We start from the raw sequence: 21,384 nt of genomic DNA, 5'->3' as shown, positions 1-21,384 counted from the left end.
AATCACCATCTGCGGTTTATCTGAAATTCTAATTTAACTGGACAGTAGGATGCAGCAGGCATCTGGAGCATGTATTTTATCTGGAAACCCTAGCTCCTCAGACACATACGAGTGCTCAGAAAATTCTTGTGAACTGATGGTCAGGTTGAGAGTGTGGTGATAGACCAGGAGCTGGAGGTGTGTGTCTTCATTATCTACTATTTAAACTTAGAAAATTCACAGTGACACTTCCTGTGTCAGCTTTCCTAGATGCAGGGACTCTGAAGCTCAAAAGCACCCCCAGGCTCAGCACCTTGGACTTACAAATAAGGAAGCCCAGAGAGATGACTTGCTCAATAATCACTTAGCTTGTAGCAGCACTGAGACGAAATTCTGATTCATAAGCCATTGGTTTTTTTTGTTTGTTTGTTTGTTTGTTTGTTTGTTTTTAAGACAAAGTCTTGCTCTGTCACCCAGGCTGGAGCGCAGTGGCACGATCTTGGCTCACTGCAACCTCCTCCGCCTCCCGGGTTCAAGCGATTCTCTTGCCTCAGCCTCCCAAGTAGCTGGGGCTACAGGCGGGTGCCACCACGCCCAGCTAATTTTGTGTATTTTTAGTAGAGATGGGGTTTCACCATGTCAGCCAGGATGGTCTCGATCTCTGACCTCATGATCTGCCCGCCTCGGCTTCCCAAAGTGCTGGGATTACAGGCGTGAGCCACCGTGCCCGAGCAGTTTTTTGTTTTTTAATCCTATACAATCTCATTTGAGAGTTAGTTTGGTTTCGTGGTTAAGAGCAGACTCTGGTCAGAGCGCCTCCGTTCTGGCTCTGACATTTACTAGTTATGTGGGCCTTATCTCTTTTGTCACCAACTTCTTTCAAATGGAGACTAAGCGAGCTAATAGTACACATAAAGTCCTCAGGAAAGTACATGGCACACAGTGAGCTCTCAGTAAATTGATGCTTTCCCTGAAACAGCTGCCTAGAAAGGGCTCTTCCTTGTCTCCCCATGGCCCTTTGCATCTGCATCTACAACACCAGGGTTCTCCTGAGCTCTCGGCCTGGGGTGCTAGAGTACCTGGCTCCGCAGCGCCTCCTGCTGCCTGCCTCACCCTCCATGGCAGTCAGTTCCGCTTCCATCTGCCAGGATCATTTTCACCTAAAGCAGGAATCAGCTCCCCTGTCCCCACCTGCCATGGGGCAAGGGTGAAAGGACTCACTGAATTTAAAAGTCAGCACAGAAGAACCTGTGAATAGCACATCAACCTGATCCCTTATATAAAACCATAATTACACACTGCCCAGCCAGACTGGAAAGTCCTGGAAGGCACTGATGGTGCCTTGAGCTTTCTACCCTAAGGAAGGCAGGAGGGATGGTGGAGACAGGCCAGGCCTAAGCAGCAGAGATTGGAGAGAGCAAGGTCTGGAGTCGTGCTGTCTGGGCTCAGTTCCGGGGTTTGCCACTTACTAGCTATGGCCCAGTGTCTCAGGGCCTCACTTGCCTTAAAGTGACCCTGACCATACCTCACCGTAAAAGGCTTGTGTGAGGAGTAAACGAGATGGCACACACTGTGCACTTAGCACTGAAGTCAGATACTGCCACTGAACAGCGGTGGGACATTGGGCAAATTCATCTCCATGTGCCCTCAGTGTCTCCATCTATCAAATGGGGACAATAATCCCTCCCTCCCTGGCCGATGGTGAAAATGAGACAAACTTTGAAAAACTTCTGGTACCAAGCAGGTACCCAGGAACATCTTGCGACAGGGGAGCATCCTTAGCATCTAATACCGCGTGCTCGGCCAGCTTCTGTCAGCATTTACTTCCCCCTGGTAACCAGCATGGGAAATGCGATGAAAGCCCGATAAACTGCTGCAGCAGAAATGAACTTGGAATCGACCTCTTGTTTATTCCTCTCTCACATGCCTGCACCATGCAGCACTTGAGCCTCAAGAGCTTGCCTCTTTTTGTCTGAGAGTTAGAAACGGCCTTGTTTGGGATGAAGGTTGTTTTTGTTTCGTTTTGCTTTATAAACAGAAACACTCCCTGGTTTCTCTTCTGAAAGGCCGAGGAGGAAGCTGAGTCAGGTGGGGTGGGGTGAACGTGCAATCACTCACCCTTCCCTCGCCGTGGGTTTGGCTTACCCAATCGCTGCCCGCTGACTTGCTCCTCAGCCGCGTCCAGTGTCCCATTTTATGCCCATTTCTCTAATGACGTGAAAAAATAACCGTGTTCTTTTAGAATTCATCATGGCATAGTGGAAAGAGCAAGGGCTTTGGGAGTCCTAGTCTGGATTGGAATTCCAGCCCCACCCCTTGGTAACTGAGCAGGCAAGACAGGAAATGGTGGAGCCAGGCTGTCACTCGCCAAGTGATGGTAGCGCCTGTGCTGTGCGATTACGGTGAGGCTTAGTGTGAATGGATGTAGCGCCTGTGGGAAAGCACAATGGAACTGAAGTGTCTTGATGATGCCACCTTCTCTTCCCTTTCAGAATGATATCCCAGGTCCCGGGTCCTACAATGTCATTCACCAGTCGCCAGTGTCCAACAGTGTCTCGTTGTCCAAGAAAGGAACATGCACGTTTCCCTCTACGGTGAGAGTCACTTCTCTTGAGTAAAGCATGAACTGGTCCGTAATTTCCTTCATTCATTGCATAATTATATATTGGACATCTGGTCCTTTCTCTCCAAAGGCCCATGGTTCTAATTAGGAGAGTCACTGCCTCCTCAAATTTCATGCAGGTAAATTGGACCCTGTGTCTCTAAGTAACTTTTTCCCATCTTCACCCCTTGCCAGGGTGGGAAGAGAAGACAGAGGAATATTCAGAACTTGATCCTACCAAACCAATTTTGTCATCACTGAGTGGACTAAGCAAGCATTTTCCTGAGATTTTTAGGCATATCAGGAAATTGTTACTCTTACACATCTTACTGTAATAGGATTTTTACAATGCTTAATCTAGTTGGGTTATCAAAGTATTGAGAAGTCTGATAGGACTAAAAAGAAAAGGCAGTGGGCCTGAAATGTACTGGCCCCCACCCCCATTCTTTCTCTTTGTAAGAGATGGGACTTTATTTTTGTTGAGGACTGTAACAATCAAGTAGCTATATGAATTGCCAATGACTGTGACCAGAGTTGGGCAAAGATAGGCTTCTTCTTAAAAATATTTATAAATGGTCAAGAAAAATAGATACAGCAAAGGGAAAGGTACAAACTAGGGTAAGGCTACCTGACGAAGAAAAGCGAGAAGTGGACAGGCACGGTGGCTCATGCCTATAATGCCAGCACTTTGGGAGGCCAATGCAGGAGGATCACTTAAGCCCAGGAGTTCAAGACCAGCCTGGGCAACATAGTGAGACTGCATCTCTACAAAATAATTTAAAAATTAGCCAGGAGTGGTGATGTGTGCCTGTAGTCCCAGCTACTTGGGAGGCTGAGGTGGGAGGACCACTTGAGCCCAGGAAGTTGAGGCTGCAGTGAACTATGATTACACTATCACACTCCTGATAGAGGGAGACTGTCTCAAAAACAAGTGAAAAAGAAATCAAGCCCAGACTCTAACATTAAATTAACAAACATATGCTATCTTATCTCTTTTAAAAAGTTGTAATAATTTTTTGCACAGATGTATTATGATGCCTGACATTGGAATTTATTTATTTATTTATTTATTTTGAGATGGAGTCTTGCTTTGTTGCCCAGACTGGAGTGCAGTGGCACAGTCTAGACTCACTGCAAGCTGCGCCTCCTGGGTTCAAGCAATTCTCCTGCCTCAGCCTCCCAAGTAGCTGGAACTACAGGTGGGTGGCACCATAGCCAGCTGATTTTTGTATTTTTAGTACAGATGGGGTTTCACCATGTTGGCCAGGCTGGTCTCAAACCCCTGACCTCATGATCTGCCTGCCTGGGCCTCCCAAAGTGCTGGGATAATAGGTGTGAGCCACCGTCCCCAGCCTGATTTTTTTTTTAAACCACACAAAGGGACCATTTAAGACACACTGAATGTAGCCACGTCTTATTGGAATTCGAATTTGGCAGAGATGGATATTCAAGGAACAGACCAGCTTTGGAGTGAACTCCCCATTACTGAAGAAGCTGAGTCTGTGCATGGCCTCGGTAGGTTCACACAACAGCCATGCCTCTACCTATTATTCTACCACCAGCTCTGCTAGGACAGAAACTCAAAAGAAGTGCCGTCTCATGAAGTTCTGGCTTAGAAGACAAGACTCAAGACCTGATCCTGACTCAGCTGTGGATTCTTGACGTGACCTCAAGCACGTCACCCTTCTGTGTCCCAGTTGCCTCATGAAAGTGGAGACTCCCTGGAGGCACTGGGCAAATTAACATTGCAATGAGTGAAATACTCTTTGAAACAGCGAAGCACTATAAACATGCTAAATATTATGATTGTTACCACCTGAGTCACAAACAATACTTCCTGCAACACCTAGGTTTTCTCTCCGAGAACTTCTTTGCTAAACAATGGCACTGCCCATTCCTTCTTGGTGCCAAAAAAGAGACTGAATCAGAGCACGCAATCAGTTCTCTACTGGGTTTTGCACGCAGTAACTTTCCAAATGAAAAGCCGGACCATCTGGAGGAGAAGGGGCCCCGGGAAAGATCTGAGTGTTGTAGAACCTAGCCATGCCTTTCAGGCCTTTAAAAAATTCAGAACCAAACCCCAAAGAAGGTAGACTTTGAGTTGCTCAGGCTTCCTCTTCTCCTCCATTTGACAAATATGGGAATTTGTATTTATAGTTATGTTACACTCAACTATAAACACTTAAGGTCCTATACCTGGGGTGGGTGCCTGAAGCAGTCCATGGAGCTTTATCAGGAGATACCTGCATCTTACCTCCTTCCTGGATGAACTGGATGAGAATTTCATATCCTCCCACCCCACTGACTCTTTCAGTAACTTTCACCTTCAGCCCCTCCTCCACTTCTAGATCCCAAGACTCGGCGGGAATTAAAAGTAGCTCTCATCAGAGAAAGATCGGAATGACCAGTAGGGATATGATTATGGATAAGGCTGACCAGAAAACTCTGTGGGTCTATACATTTTAGAAACCTCCTCATGACTGTTGAGACAACCACACCCAATCTTTTGAGAGACTTGACATCTCTCTAAGTCCGAATGATATAAAGAGCTTTATTAGTATATTCCGAATCTTTGCTCCAGAATCTTCCACAGGACTGACTAGGAAAAGTAGATGAGGTAAGAGAGTGGAGACTTTGATGGCTTCTCTGTATTTGCATGCCAGCAGGAGTGGCTCTAGAAAAATTGGTAGGTGCTGGAGACAGGCTCATAAATGCCAGCTGATGGCCAGATTGGAGGCCACAGGCCTGGCAGGAAACCAAGGGGTGTGTAGTGTTGGTGAGTGATGTCACTGTAGCCACACTCTGAGACTAATTCTATTTCGATACTTTATAAAACATTGCCTCTACTGGGACTTTTTTGGGAAGAAGAGTTTTTCATTTTCAAAATGTAAGTTGTAGGTGTTCTAAACCAAAAGAGTCAGTGATGGAATGGGCTTGCTATCACCACTCGACCCATTTCTCTTTAGAATGAGCCATGTGATCCATGTCACGTAGTGGAGGCCGACTACTTGGGTAGGAATGCTGGTCCTCTGCCTGAATTAGCTGAGGAAGTCCAGCTTCCTCATCTGTAAAGTGGAGATAATCATAAGATCCACTGCTCAGGGTTGTCATGAGGATGAAACACAAAAATCCCCTAAAGGTACTGGTTAACTCTTAGCCAGAATGAAAAAGGCGAAGCACGCGTTCAAGGCTGGGGTGACCTTACTTCTAGGAGCATCAGCAAATCCTTACACACTACATGTAGCCATTTCTTACTGGAATTCGAGTTTGGCAGAGTTGGATACTCAAGGAACAGACCAGCTTTGGAGTTAACTCCCCGTTACTGAAGAGGTTGAGGTCGAGCTGGGACTTGAACCCAGGTTAGGCTCTGGACAAGAACACCCCTGTTCTGGTGCTACACCCACCCACATGCCAGCGGTGGTCCGTAAACCAGGCGCTGAGAACTGTCACCACCAAGCACAGAGTGAAGTAGTGGGGGCCCCTAATGCCTTCCTTTGGGCTCACCCACTTTCTGTGTTTGTGTAGTTACTGATTCCTATCAAGTGAGAAAATCCAGGACAACGTTCTCAAGCTTTTAACCATTAAATAGTGGGAAACTTTTTGTTTTATCAGACTCCAGTACTTGCCATGCTGTCTTAGGGGAACGCGATGTTATCACCGAGTTTCTGTGACTTTTGTCCCTGTTCTTTTGACAAACATTGATTCTGTTTGTTTTTTAACTGAAGATAATTTATCGTGGCTTCCTGAAAGGAGTGGGATTGGTTTTCTTAAACAATGAAAATACTGTTGGATTTGATGAAAACAGTAATTTGGTGGAGGGTAGGAGGCACGGGTGGACAGCAAGCCCCCTGGAGCTCTGTTTGAAGCAAACTCGTTGCTTAGGCAGTTCGGATCTTTTAACCTTAGAAACAAGATGTGAGATTTTACTCAGAAGAAAAGCCTAGGCTGAGAAGAGCATCTGAAGCTTCCTATCACATAAATTACCCAACAGCTGATGAGTCAAGGGTAAGTGGCCTGGAACAGGATTGGGTGGAAATGCATTTATGGCAAAATCATTTTTGCCAAGTCCCAAACAGAAGATGAATAATTTGAGTTAGTTTACAGAAGCGAGTACAGGTCTGAACTTGCATTTTCCAAGGGCAGATCCTCAAAGCCTGAGGTCAGTTTATCATTGTTACCTGCCAGAATTTCGCCTCTTATAAAATGCATTTAAACCTTGTGCCGGCTGCCATCTTTTTGACATCTGTCCTTCAGAGCCACTGGATGATGTGACAATACTGATTCTTTTGGTTGTCTCTTCACAGCGCGCCCGGTTGGACACCAACATTTCTAAATATCCTGCAGCAAATGCATACACTATCCCATCAGATTTTATTTCCAAGAGAGACTTCAGTAATTCGTGTTCCAGCATGTTCCAGTTGCCAAGCTTTACGAAAGTTCTCAAATTTGAAACTCCTGCACCAAACTATTACAATGTAAGAACTCTGCATATGCTTGCTAAATATAGATCAAATGAATGGTTTACTAAAATAAAAGGAAGAGGGGATCTTGGGGACATCACATTTTAATGCAGTTGTCAAGCCAGTTAGTATTTGTTGCCTATCAATGGGTGCCTAAGGCTGTACAAGACTCTTTTTTTTTTTTTGAGAGGGCAGTGGCTCACTGCAACCTCCGCCTCCCGGGTTCAAGCGGTTCTTCTGCCTCAGCCTCCTGAGTAGCTGAGATTACAAGCGCTCGCCACCGCGCCCGTCTAATTTTTGTATTTTTAGTAGAGATGGGGTTTCATCATGTTGACCAGGCTGGTCTCGAACTCCTGAGCTTGTGATCCACCCGCCTTGGCCTCCTAAAGTGCTGGGATAACAGGCATGAGCCACCACGCCCAGCCGGCTATACAAGACTCTTACAGGGAATTTGCAGACCCCAGAGAGCAAGGTGGGCAACATGGAGGCCATTATGAAGCTGTGGAGAGACCACTGCCCTGAGAAACACATACTTTAATTAGTCTCGTCCTGTAGCCTTTCTGGGACATAGTTTTCTCATCTATAACAATGGGTGGATTAGTTACCACTTATCTGTAGCCACTAGTGATTTACTTTTTCGGTTCTAGGGAAAAGAAACTTCTTTCATATCAGTAAATAGGTGTTTTAACAGCCGTGCCCTGCTATGCCAACTATGATCACTTTGTATCCACTGAGGCAGAATGGCGTGGATGGTTAAGAGATGGATTCGGGATGTTTGGTTTAGCTCTCGTCTCTGCCACTGTCTAACTGTGTGGCCCTGGGCAAGTCCTTTAACCTTTCCAGGACTTAGTTTCTTGATCTGTAAAATGGAGATGTATGTTCACCTCATAGTGTTAATGCAAATATTAAATGAGATAATCTATGCCGCATGCCCAGGACAGCAGCAGTCACCCAAGGACCGCACTATACATGGAGACTGGTAGAGCCATCTTTGTTAGCAAATTAAGGCATTTACTTACCCTTAAATAAGAGATAAGTAAGTAAGTCACAGCCCCCACTGTAAAATGGAATCAATTCTACTCACCCTACAGGGTGATCATAAGGCAAGGAACGTGAAAGTACTCTGAAGTGCCTAAGATACAAATTACACTTAAGATAGTAATGTTATATGCCATTTTTCAAATTATTTTCATCTTACACATTTGTTATACCATTTCCTTTTTTCCTGCATAATATTTATAAATAATAATTATTTTTCTGACTACAAAGATCCTGCCCACCTTCTATGATGGAGTCAAGCAATTATATATGTGTCCAAAGTCCTATAAGTGCCTGCTAGGCTAGCACTGTCCACTGGAAGTAAAATGGGAGCCACAGAAGTCATTGAAGATTTTCCAGTAGCCACATCTAAACAGAAAAAGGAAGCAATGAAATTAATTTGAGTAATGCCTTTTAACAACAGATCCAAAATATTATCATTTCAACACTAATCAATATCAAAATTATTAATTTTCTGTTTGAGGAAGATTATTTTCCTTGTACTCGGTCTTTAAAATCCAGTGTCTTTTATTCTTCCAGCACATCTTAATTTGGGCCAGCCATGTTTCCAGGGCCAATAGCCACATGCAGCCTGTGGCTACTATATTGGGCAGCCTTCCCTTGGCATAATCAGAGCCTGAAAATGATGATGATGATGATGAGGAGGAGGAGGAGGAGGAGGAGGAGGGAACACTTCTCATGTACTAAGTGCTGGTCTAAGAGTTATCTATTAATCATATTTAATACTCACAAGTGAATCCATGAAGTGGATTATCTTGTTCCCAATTCACAGAAGAGAAGGCTGAGGCTCAGAGAGGTGAAGGGACTTGCCCAAGTTCCCCAGCTTGAAGGCATCATTTGCACATCAGCAGGCACTGGCGGATAGCTGGGGTGGAAAGCCGGGGAATGGGCAAAGGCACCTCGTTCCAGCCCTGACAGGCTTCCCTCTGTGGATCCTGTTGCTCCTCTGCGCCAGGCTGATGATACAGCTTAGATTCCAGCGAGGAATTTAGAAAAGAACAGGTATACAAACAAAATAATTTCAAACCATGGTCAACTTTGAGGGACAGCTGGAGCCTGAGAGAGAATATGTGGGAATATGGAGGTGGGCAATACCACAAACTTTGGACTTGATGGTCAGAGGAGGCTCCAAGGCTGGGACCCAAGGATTGAGGAGGAGCCAGGGTTGGAGAAACAGCATGTGCAAAGGTCCTGGGACAGCAAGGAGCTCAGCCCACAATGACCTACGGGAAGGTCGAATGGCTGGTGTAGCATGAGCTAGGAGGAGAGGGGAGAAGGGGGTGCCAGACAGGCAGTGGCCAGTTCATGCAGGGCCCTGAAGATCCCAGGAGGAAGTTCACATTTTGTTCTCTGGGTCCTAGGAAGCCCCTCATGGGTTGGAGGTGTGGGGTGGTGTGATCCGATGTATTTTTTAAAAAGCTCCTTCCAGCTGGGTGCGGTGGCTCACACTGGTAATCCCTGTACTTTGGGAGGCTGAGGTGGCGGATCACAAGGTCAGAAGATGGAGACCATCCTGGCTAACAAGGTGAAACCCTGTCTCTACTAAAAATACAAAAAAAAATTAGCCAGGCATGATGTCACGCACCTGTAGTCCCAGCTACTTGGGAGGCTGAGGCAGGAGAATCACTTGAACCCAGGAGGCAGAGGTTGCAGTGAGCCAGAATCACGCCACTGCACTCCAGCCTGGGTGACAGAGCAAGACTCCATCTCAAAAAGAAAAAAGCTCCTTCCGGCTGCTGTGTGGTGAATGGACTGCAGTGTGGGTTGGAGAGTGGGTTCTGGAAAACCAGCAAGGAGACTACTGTGCTAACAGGAGAGAGGACAAGGTGTGGTCCAAGAAAGAGATCAGAAGGGGCTTAGCCATTGCCCTTTGTCAATCCCAAGTGGGAACCAGCCTGCTTGGGAGACAGACGCTGGCACTGACTGTCCGTGTGGCTGCCTCTCTCTGCAGCCTCCTGGTTGTACCTGAAGGATGCGACAGTCAGTGTTTCCTGTGCGATTCTCCCCAACTCAATGTCTGCTCATTCACCCTGCTTCCTGTCTCCAATGACCAGCATGAGTCCTGGGATGCAGTAAGCATCCAATCAATGTTTATGACATCAAAGGAAGAACTTCCCAGTAGTATACAGCTGTTAATCTAGAAATGACCACTTCCCAAGTCAGAATTGTGTCCTTCTGCCAATAGATACATTTAGGTGCATGTTTTTTGTTCATTATTGTCTTAATATGACCCTGAAAATAATACACGCTCATCATAAAATGTATTCAAGCCCTGCAGAAACCCATGAATTAGAAAGTGGAAGTCCCTTATAATTCTACTTCCCAAAGCAAACCACTGCATCAAAAGCCAGGTGCAGGCCAGGCGCAGTGGCTCACACCTGTAATCCCAGCACTTTGGGAGGCCAAGGTGGACAGATCACCTGAGGTCAGGAGTTCGAGACTAGCTGGCCAATATGGCAAAACCGCACTTCTACTAAAAATACAAAAATTGGCCAGATGTGGTGGCACATGCCTATAATCCTGGCTACTGGGGAGGCTGAAGCAGGAGAGTTGCTTGAACCTGGGAAGTGGAGGTTGCAGTGAGCCAACATCGTGCCACTGCACTCCAGCCTGGGTGGCAGAGTGAGACTCCATCTCAAAAAAACAACCAAACCAAACAAAAACCAGGTGCAATTTCTTTCCTATTCTCTCCCCTTCTGTCCCTCCACCAATATGAGCATTATGCTATATATACACAGTACACATGCATTTGCCTCTTAGATTTCTTTCCATGGCAATACAATAAATCTGCTTCCGTCTTTTTTAACCTGCTGACTCTTTTCCTGGCCTCATGGGGAAATCTTCCAGTGACGCACACTCAGCATATACAAAAATGCCCCCTTTTCAGTTGCTTTTCTGTCTGGGCGAAAAATAAAGCTGAAGTACTGTTTTGTCTACAGGTGGCTTTTCTTCAGGCCTGGAGAACAATGGTTGAGTCAAGTGGTGGGGAGTAGAAATGCGGTAATCCTGTTAGCCACACTGCTTTGAAGTCTGCCAAAGCCTTTCTCTGCCTTTGCTGCCGCGATCCCTCACTTGTATATTTGAGTCCTCTTCCTCGGTACTGTGTTATTACCTTCTCTCTGGCAACCTGGCTCCTCTCCCCCCGTCCCCGTGTCCAGTAATTAACCTGTCCCATCTGGTCTCTTTGTTTGCCCTCTCTGCATGCCGTCTAGCCATTAAGGCCCTGAGAAAAGCTAAATTCCTCCACCTTTGTCAACACAAAATCAAAATGCCATCTGCATTTCTCAAGAAACATTTTTTTTTTGACAAAGGAGTATCACAGCAAATCACACCATCTTGGCCCTAGCAAATAGTTTCACTCATTCAGTAAACATCCCCAGCAATCACAGGTTTAATTTGTATTGCCTCTGTTCTCCAATGAGTACAGGAGACTGACTGCACATTGACATTTAAAATATTTATGGTTCATGTGTAACAGAAGAATGATCTCAGGGGTTTTTTTCCTATTATTTTTAGAGTTCTGGACACATTGCACACTCTCAAATGTATTTCGTGAGTTGACCAGGATTCTTAATTTCTGGTCAGTTCAGAAAAGTCGAGACAAGGGAGTGCTTGCAAATCTGATCACAATCTTAAACAATACGATTTTGTTGTGTGCCCCAAATGCTGCATTTATAGAAGGGCTGTTTGAACAGTGAGCAATGCACCTAGGAATGAGGATGGGGATTGGTAGGGGTACATGGCCTGAAAACAGTGAAAATAGAAAACCGGGTGCAGTGGCTCACGCCTGTAATCCCAGCACTTTGGGAGGCCGAGGTGGGCAGATCATTTGAGCCTAGGAGTTCAAGATCAGCCTGAGAATCATGGTGAAACCCATCTCTACAAAAAATACAAAAAAATTAGCCAGGTGTGGTGGCGTGTGCCTGTAGTCCCTGCTACTCTGGAGGCTGAGGTAAGAGGATTGCTTGAGGTGGGAGGATTGCTTGAGCCTGGGAGGCAGAGGTTGCAGTGAGCTGAGATGGCACCACTGCATTCCACCCTGGGCAACACAGCAAGACTGTCTCAAAAAAAAAAAAAAAAGTAGCAAAAATAATGAAGAGAATTTGCAGGTGTAGCATTACACACTTTAAAAAAAAAAAAACAACACTTTCCTAGAGGTAATCTCTGTTGGGCCACCCCCACCCCCTGGCGGGACTCCACAGCAAGAGGAGCTGACTATCCAATCCGTTTTAGATGAGAAAACTCAGTTTCAGAGAGGTTACAGAACTGATGCAGGGCCACACAGCCTGTCCTCAGCAGAAGGGAGCCTGGAAGCTGGCCTGCAGCTAGCCGTGTGTTCTGTTCCTTGTTGAGTGACCAGCATTTTCTGGGGATCACAAACTCGTAGACCACTTGAGCTGGGATGACGGTGAAGCCACAACAGTCAGTGTGACCTTTACAGCTCATATCTGTTCATTTGCTAAGAAGGACAGGTTTCAGTTTGATTTTTTTTATCTAGATTTGCCACTTGCCCAGGCACGATGACAAAGACAAAGAAAGGAAAGGCACTGAGCACATTGGGCGGGTTTTCTCCCTCTAGGCCTCTGTCTCTTGCTGCAAGCAGAGAAACAACGTCTGTGCCCGAGCCCAGTTTATGTCAAAAACCCAAAGAGGATCTCTTGATTTTGCTGGTAAAGGACCTCCCCCAGGTAAGCAGCTACTTTGCACTGGCCTTGACCCGAGGGTTAATGTCCCAGATTTGATTTGCAGGGGACCTACTTCTTCATAAGGAGTCTTTGGAAGGATTTAGTCTTTGGGTGGGGAGGAGTAGGAGGCAGGTGCTGAACAGAGAGGAGAGGTGAGAAGACGGCCGGCCCTCCCCGCCAGGAGCACAACGGCTGGCTCTGGAAATGCACCTCCACAGCAGCTTCCTGGCCTCCCCTTTTGTGACCTGGCATACCTGCTCTGGGCAGCCAAGTGGAGAAGTGGCTTCTCACCTCAGAAGTGTACACATTCCTATAACCCAGGTGCCATCAGAGGCCACCGGGGAGGGGCGGGAGATACAGGGTATGACCATACATCCTGTTCCTTCAACACTCAGCTGCCACATTCCTTTTCTCCTATGCTAGAGGTGACTTCATCATCTAGTCATAAAACAGAGGAGGAAGGTCTGTTTCCGGAGCACCCCCTCCACGTTGAGTGGTTTCCACGCAGCCTTGCAGGTCTGTCGTCATAGGTTTTCACTTATCCTTGTTTTTCAGATGAGGAAATGGAGGCTCAGAGAGTTGAAATGACTTGCCCCGTGTCACACAGCCAGTAAATGGCAGACACAAGCCCAGAGGTGTCTCACTAAGGAGCCCATTTCCCCCCTCATTTCATTGCCCCTTCTGGAACCCCCAAGATTGAGGAGTACACGAGAGCTTTCCTGCAAGTGTTTCCCCTGCTGGGCTCGGGGAAAGCTCTTGTGCTTCTCCTGTGCTCTCTGACCTCCAGTCCTGGAGCGCTCATTATGTTAGATTATCCCAAATAGGCCCCACAGACCACGCCCCACCCCCAGGAGCCTTGGGCACCAGAGCTGTCCCAGAAGCCTTGGGACCCAGAATTAAGAGGAGCAGCAGGGAAGGTTGCTTCTGCAATCATGCCTCTTGCAGAGGGGTGTGGATAAAATTGTAGTGCATGTCAGATTTCAGCAAATCCAGATTAAAGTTGAAAAGATCAATCTGAAACTGAATAACAAAACCAGCACTAATTAGGAGGCTCAGCCCCAGTTCAAGTCCCTGCCTTGCATCATCCATGGGCAAAACCCTGCCTTGTCTGTTTGTACAGAAGAACAAAGCCGGCATCCCCCGGGGTTTGGCCAGAGTCCCTGTCAGTGAGCCCTGGGATGTGGGCACCTCCACAGTCCACCATATGTGCCTGTTCCCTCCTGGGGGGGGATCCTGAAAAGCTCCCAGCCCCTTATAACACAGAACAGGAGGGGAAGGGTGGGTACTAGCGTCTGTAAAGCTCCCCATGGGTGTGAGGGGCTTTACATTCATGATCTCATTGAATCCTCCAAAGCCCCATGGAGCAGGTACTTGCTGCAAAATCATGTGCTCAGCAAGTGTGAGCTATTCTTAATTTCTCCCTACTTCACAGACAAAGGTGACAGGAAAGCAGGCGATGGGCCCAGTGTCCCACAGCTGGATTTCTTTTTGTTTTTGTTTTTGTTTTGTTTTGTTTTGTTTTTGGAGCTGGAGTCTTGCTCTGTTGCCCAGGCCAGAGTGCAGTGGCATGATCTCGGCAACCGCCGCCCCTGTCCCCTGGGTTCAAGTGATTCTCCTGCCTCAGCCTCCCAAGTAGCTGGGATTACAGGCATGCGCCGCCACATCCAGCTAATTTTTGTATTTTTAATAGAAACAGGGTTTCACCATGTTGGCCAGGCTGGTCTCAAACTCCTGACCGCAAGTGATCCATCCGCCTTGTCCTCCCAGAGTACTAGGATTACAGGCATGAGCCACCGGCCCGACCGCACTGCTTGATTTCAATCCAGGCCCATCTAGTTCAATACCTGGTACCTTCAGCTCACCCCCGACCCCGCTTCCTGGCAATTGGCTCTCTCTGGTAGTGGCAGCATAAATGCCTTCTATTCCTTGCTTTTACCTTTCATTGTTTTCCATATTTTGTAATTCAAGTGTTGCTATAACCTTTTTAGTAGAAATATATATATATATGAAACAGATAATATGAGAGATAGTTATCTAATATTGTAAATACTGCTGACATCTGTTTTTTTTTTTAAATTTAAGCATATACTGGGAACATTTTTATTTTTATTTTTTGAGAGGGAGTCTTACTCTGTTGCCCAGGCTAGAGTGCAGTAGTGCAATCTTGGCTCACTGCAACCTTCACCTCCTGGGTTCAAGTGATTCTCCTGCCTCAGCCTCCAGAGTAACTGGTATTACAGGTATGCACCACCGCACCTGGCTAATTTTTTTTTTTTTTTGTATTTTTAGTAGAGATGAGGTTTCACCATATTGGCCAGGCTGGTCTCAAACTCCTGACCTCAAGTGATCCGCCCACCTCACCCTACCAAAGTGCTGGGATTATAGGCATGAGCCACCATGCCTGGCCAATACTGGAAACATCTTTTCATGTTAATAAAAATCCTTTCGGAACATCATATTAAATAGATATACCGTATATTATTATATGATAGTACCATAAATTAAGGAAACAGTATTATTTTATTGGAAACTGAGATTGTTTTGAATTGATTGCAAATATGAATAGAGTGGTGAAGAACATCTATTCACAGGGCTGCTGACAACTTAGGGGTGAGACCGCTTCCTCCTCACCCCAGTTTTGGTCATTCTCTTCTTCCTTCAAGCTTTGAACACAAATTCATTTTATTCTGTCACAGTTTCTCGAGACAAGGCATTGTGGCATGGTGGGGAAGTGTGGGCTTGGAGACAAGCAGACCAGTCTCTATATATTGGTGCTCAATACATACATGTTAGCTGGGCATGATGGCTCACACCTGTAGTCCTAGCACTTTGGGAGGCTGAGGTGGGAGGATTGCTTGAGCTCACAAGTTCAAGACCAGCCTGGTTAAAATAATGAGACCTCATTTCTACAAAAAAAGAAAAAATTAATTTGTAGGACATGGTGGTCTATACCTGTAGTCTCAGCTACTCGGGAGGCTGAGATGGGAGGATCACTGAGCCCAGCAGGTCAAGGCTGCAGTGAGCTATGCTTGTGCCACTGCATTACAGCCTGAATAACAGAGCAAGATCCTATCTCAAAAAAAAAAAAAAAGATACTTGTTGATTGCATGATATTTGCAAAGCAACCACTATGTACTAGGAACTTAAAATATTATTCAACTATCATAACAACTCTGATGTCAGCAGAATTATTATTCTTACTTTATGGAGAAGGAAAACTGGGCTTCAGCAAGGTAGAGAGATTTGTCTGCGTCCCTGGTTAGATGAATGTCCTTTGGCAAATTATTTAATATCTCTGAGTCTCAGTTTCCTCGTGTTTCGAATGAAAGCAGTAATACTCATCTTGCCAGGCTAGCGCGAGAGCTAAATCAGCGAAGTGTGTGATTCCTGTGCCGCCTGCTCTCCGCGGTGAGGACTGTTTTTGGTTGTCTCAGGCAGCCTTCCATTTGGCCATCCTAGAGTGATGCTGCCTTGCAGCCATCAAGTGCATTCTTAGGAGTAAGGTACCGCTCTTTACTTACTTGAGAAGAGCTCCTTATCATGTCATAACATTTCTTTCTCCTTAGGGCATTATAACATCAACGAATCCCTTGTGAAGCAGTCGTCAAATACGTTAATGTCTTGTTTTAAATCAAAAACCAACCGTGGATTAAAAGTGACATCAACAGGCCCGGGACCTGGTTATTACAACCCCAGTGATGGCACAAAAGTTCCAAAAAAGACTCTTTTCCCGTGAGTTCCAATCATTCTGATCTTTCTCTTGAAAGGTGGTTGTGGGGAAGGAGCCCAACACCGGGAAGAGGAAGGGGTGTCACTGTTTGGCAGAACCTCAGCGGCCCTTAGTCACACATAATGGTGCTCAACAAACGCCTGTCGAATGCCTGATATTTATTGAGCAACGGCTGTGTGCCAGGAACTTAAAATGGTATTCCATTATCATTATAATCCTGTTGCAGGAATTGTTATTCTTACCCCATAGAGGAGGAAGCAAGGCTTCAGATTTGGTGGGAGATTTGCCTAAGTCCACATAGCCAAGTCGAGGAGCCACAGGGAATTAATTGGCTCAGGGCTGTCTAAGTCTTTCCTCATCCCCTGTGAGGCTGGCTTCCTCTGCTGCTGACATTGTTCTATTTTTATAACATCAAATCTTCGCTGCAGTGGCAAGACATTCAGAAGCAATCAAGCTTTCATAGTTTTATACTGATGGAAGTTTAAGCCCAGACTTTGGAGTTGGTCATACCTGCTGGATTTGTAATTCAGCTCTGCTGTTTTTATACTGTGTGACCTTGGGCAGAGTTCTAAACTCTCTGAGCCTCCATGCCCTCATCTGTAAAGTGGGAATAATTCCTGCCTCATAGGGATTGCTTTCAGAATTAAAAATATATGTTTGACTGGGCTCAGTGGCTTGCGCCTGTAATCCCAGCACTTTGGGAGGCCGAGGTGGGAGAATCACTTGAGATCAGGTGTTTGAGAGCAGTCTGACCAACATGGAGAAACCCCACCTCTACTAAAAATACGAAAATTAACCAGGCGTGGTGGTGCATGCCTGTAATCCCAGCTATTCAGGAGGCTGAGGCAGGAGAATCACTTGAACCCAAGAGGTGGAGGTTGTGGTGAGCCAAGGTGGTGCCATGTACTCCAGCCTGAGTGACAGAGTGAGACCCTGTCTCAAAAAAAAAGTAAATAAAATATATGTTTGGAATTGGCATTGCAGCTGGTGACTCAATATTAACACAGATTTTTAAAAGTAAATTCAGGGATTTGTGTTACCCTGTTTAATATCCTGCACATTTTATATTACTCTCACCTAAGAGGCTTAAATACTCACAGGGCTTCTTTATTTCTCGAATGATTCTAGAACTTCTGGAGCTAACTGCAGTTAGGATTAGTCCCGCTGTTACCTTCTCAGCTCTCACCCTTAGATATCCCCTCCAGGCAGGGCTGACCACTGGGAGGGCTGGCCGGGTGGCACCAACCATATATCTACCTGAGCCCCTCCACAGAGATCAGGCAGGCAGTGGGAGCCCTAGCCACAGTGGATCAGAAGTCCAGGCAACCCAGAGAGCCTGACAACATTCAGAGTAGTCTGATCATCAGCCTAGGGCAAGGGGACCGCAGTTAGAGAGAGGTGAGAGTTGTGAATCTGCCAGGTTGAACTTAAGATCTGGAGAGGGGATTGAGACCTCAGCTGGAATCCACCAGAGTCCCGGTTCTAGGGCTCTGCAGGCTGGCCTTAAACAGGCTGTAGGGCTAGGGGCTGGGGCAGGCCAGTCTCCAGAATAGCTCTTTCTCTGGTAAGTCTCTCTCCAAAGACCTCCCACCTCCAGGCTGGTGTGTGGCGCCTCCAGAAGCAACCATTCCCTTACTCTGCCAGGGAAAGAGTGGTCAAGAGGACAGGTGTTGGGGTTGGCCAACCAGAGTATGAAACCCAGAGACTTCTCTCTGAGCTTCAGTTTCATGTTATTAAGTAGAGATAAGAATCTTATCTTGTAGGGATTCCATGAAGATTTGATGAGAAGGTGTTTGAAAATAGCTATTCCTGGCTGTGCGCGGTGACTCATGCCTGTAATCCCAGCACTTTGGGAGGCCAAGCAGATGGATCAGTTGAGGCTAGGCGTTTGAGACCAGCCTGGCCAACATGGCAAAACCCCATCTCTACTAAAAATACAAAAATTAGCTGGGTGTGGTGGCACATGCCTGTAGTCACAGGTACTTGGGAGGCTGAGGCAGGAGAATTGCTTGAACCCAGGAGGTGGAGGTTGCAGTGAGCCAAGATCACGCCACTGCACTCCAGCCTGGGTGACAGAATGAGACTTGGTCTCAAAAAAAAAAAAAAAGAAAGAAAGAAAGAAAGAAAGAAAGAAAAAATAGCTATTACCCTTATAATGATAGCTGTGGTTATTGTATTGGCATGGCAGCTCAAGCTCCAAGCCCAAATTTGGAAGCTTCTTCAAGGAAAATGGTGAAATAGCGTAAGAGTGGAGGTCGCTTGGTTTTTAACTGCTTTAGCTGGTGAAGTATCTTCTGGCTTTTGCTCAAGTTTGAACAGGTAGTTCGAGATCATTCTTATTTTATGGCATTTGCATTTGTCAGTCAGCAGGCTCTACAGAGTTCTAGTTCTGCCCTGGAGGCTCAGGTGAACAGGACACCACCCCTCCAGCCAGCCTCATCTGGGAACAGTCTCGAAGCTGTGGAGAAGCATGCAGCAAAATGCTGGGTTAGGTGGCCCCAGGGGTGTGTGGCCATGCAATCCCAAGGGGCCCTCTTCCCACTGGGCCGTGCACAGTGCTGCATGTCTGGGGCATCCAAGGCTCTCTGGCTCTCTGTCAGTGCTTCATAAATAAAAGGTTTTTGGTTAATAAGCCTGGGAAGCACTGCATAGCAACCGCCCCTGAGAACATTGCAGTCCATCTGCACAGGCATATTAAAGGCTCTGAGAAGGTCTGCAGTAAAGGAACCTATTAACCTGTTGTCTTCTAAACTTGGGTTCACCCTGATGAGTGAATGGTGCCCAGGCTCTACAACAGGACATTTGTGTAGCTGGCTCTGTGGTCTGGGGCTGCTCTGGGCACCTCTCTGGGTCTTCATTTCTCTACAAGTGAAAAGAAGGGTATCTGCATTTCTGACACATTAGAATCCCAGGTTTGCTCACTGCGGCACTCAGGAGGGCACACAAGGGGCAATGAACGTGGAGCCAGCCTGGACCCACAGAGGAGGTCCAGATTATGTACTTTAAAATTAACATGGAAAAGATAAAGGTAAGAAATCTATAATTTTATTTGGAAAGCAAGAAGATAAGACTGGTGGGCTTTGGAGTATTCTAAAAAAAAAAAAAAAAGCAACCATCTGTTCCTGGTGAATGACAAAGAAAATGATGTAATGAAAAGAAAAGACAGCTGAACATCAGAAGCAAGTGAAGGATCTGGGAATCAGGGGTGGATGGGGGTTGAAAGCAGTCTAGGTGCTCAGCCTCCGTCTCCTGTGTCCCAGTTCCCACCACAGCAGCTACAGCTTTCCCTATTCCACACTTTTGCTCCTGCTGTCCCCTCTACTGGAAATGCCCTTCCCCACCTGAAGATTTTCTGGATTTCTGGAGGAAATATCCAAAATCCAGTTTCTCAAATTCCAGTTCTGTTTCCTCCTGTGTCCCTGGAGGGAAGAGAGGGACAGGAGCCACGCGGGGTCCTGAGATCGGTAGGCCCCTGAGAGTGACACCATCTGCATGCAGTTTCCCTTAGGACTGTGTCCACATCAGACCTAATCCTCTTTAGCTCTCCATGGCTACATGGAGCAGTGGTGACTCGCTGCCGTGTTTCTCATTTGGGAACACACATGAGCCATGCAGCAGGAGACCTACCCTCATCTGTCTTGGGTTGGAGTTGATGGGTTCCTCATTCTTAGGCAGAGTTACAGCTACAGAAATGTTCTTCTGGATCTGCTTTCTTCAGAGTGCAGGAAGAATCAGTGCAGATGTGAATTCTCCCTGGAGGTTTTAGTCCCATGTTACTGGCCAAAAAATGTAAAGCCCAGCCGTGTGAGGATGGGTGGATATGATCAAAGCTCAGGAGGCTGCTGTTAGAGCAGGGAACAGCTGACCACATCTCCTGGGGAGGCCATGGAGGCTGCATGGGCAGTGGGTTATCACAGGCCCTGTGGAAACTCCACTTTCCCCGCTCACCAGCCCTGTGGGCCTGGGGGAAGGAAGGTCACTTAACTCCCAGTAAATTCAAAGTCATCCTTGGTGAACTGGTATAAGAACACCTCATCATGTGGTTGCAAGGATAAAAGGAGATAACCCACATAACTCATAGGGTAACCTGTACTTTTATCAAACAGGTGAGTGGGTCCTCTGTGTCGTCCTAGGGTTTCAAGTGTGGCCCTGTAGGGCGGATGCTGTGCGAGGGGCTGGCTGGCTGTGAGCACGGGCATTTCTGAACTCCTTAGCTAAAGGTCATGCCGTCGGGTGTGTGAGGGGCTGGCTGGCTGTGAGCACTGACATTTCTGACTTCTTCGCTAAAGGTCACGCCATCAGGTGTTCCGTGGCCATGGCCACCTTGCTGACTCAAAAGCTAAGAGGATTTCTCAGCTTCCAGGGTGCCTTCAGAAGCAAAGGGAAGTGTCAGCCAAGGTTTCACTTCTTTAGGTCTTCAAGATCTGTCCCAGTGGTGACTCAATGACTTAGGGTGAGTCAGGGTGAGGGTTTTGGAGATCAAAATAGCTCCTCCTAGGCGCTGCCTTCCGACTCACGCTCCCCAGCACTGAGGTGCAATACTCGGGCTGTCTTTCTAACCCTTGATCTGCATCCTGGAGTTGTAAGCCACTGGATTTGCACAGGCACGCTGTCTTGTCACAGCCAGAGCTGAAAAATCAAGCCCTGTTGGCCCCGCTCCAGTTTTGGTAATTAGATTGGACCCACCTTAACTTCCTCTGGGATTTTCAATTAGATATGGGATGCTTCTTCCCAAGCGGCTGTAATCTGTCACCCGCTACCCTGTTAAACAGATACTGCATTCCACCCCAGAGGCAATCAGCTGCCCTTTAATGATGAGAAAAATTGCCCCTTTATCCCTCCCAACCCTGGGAATCCCTGAGGCAGAGT

At 46.7% G+C, this 21,384-nt stretch overlaps 1 protein-coding gene across 1 annotated transcript in view; it reads left to right on the top strand.

Moving 5' to 3' along the window:
* STPG1 (sperm tail PG-rich repeat containing 1) overlaps positions 1-21,384 on the top strand; it is a 53,896-nt gene that overhangs the window by 25,791 nt on the left and 6,721 nt on the right. Inside the window, exons 5-8 of the mRNA XM_012439972.3 lie at positions 2,472-2,573; positions 6,886-7,056; positions 12,680-12,788; positions 16,352-16,517. Coding sequence (XP_012295395.2) covers positions 2,472-2,573; positions 6,886-7,056; positions 12,680-12,788; positions 16,352-16,517 — 548 coding nt within the window. The remainder of the gene's footprint in view (positions 1-2,471; positions 2,574-6,885; positions 7,057-12,679; positions 12,789-16,351; positions 16,518-21,384) is intronic.

Source organism: Aotus nancymaae, unplaced genomic scaffold (genome assembly GCF_030222135.1).
Source record: "Aotus nancymaae isolate 86718 unplaced genomic scaffold, 86718_ANA_hifiasm-v0.15.2.pri h1tg000053l, whole genome shotgun sequence".
NCBI lineage: Eukaryota > Metazoa > Chordata > Mammalia > Primates > Aotidae > Aotus > Aotus nancymaae.
The sequence above is the reverse complement of the archived record's forward strand: the minus strand, read 5'-3'. Positions and strand labels throughout refer to the sequence as shown.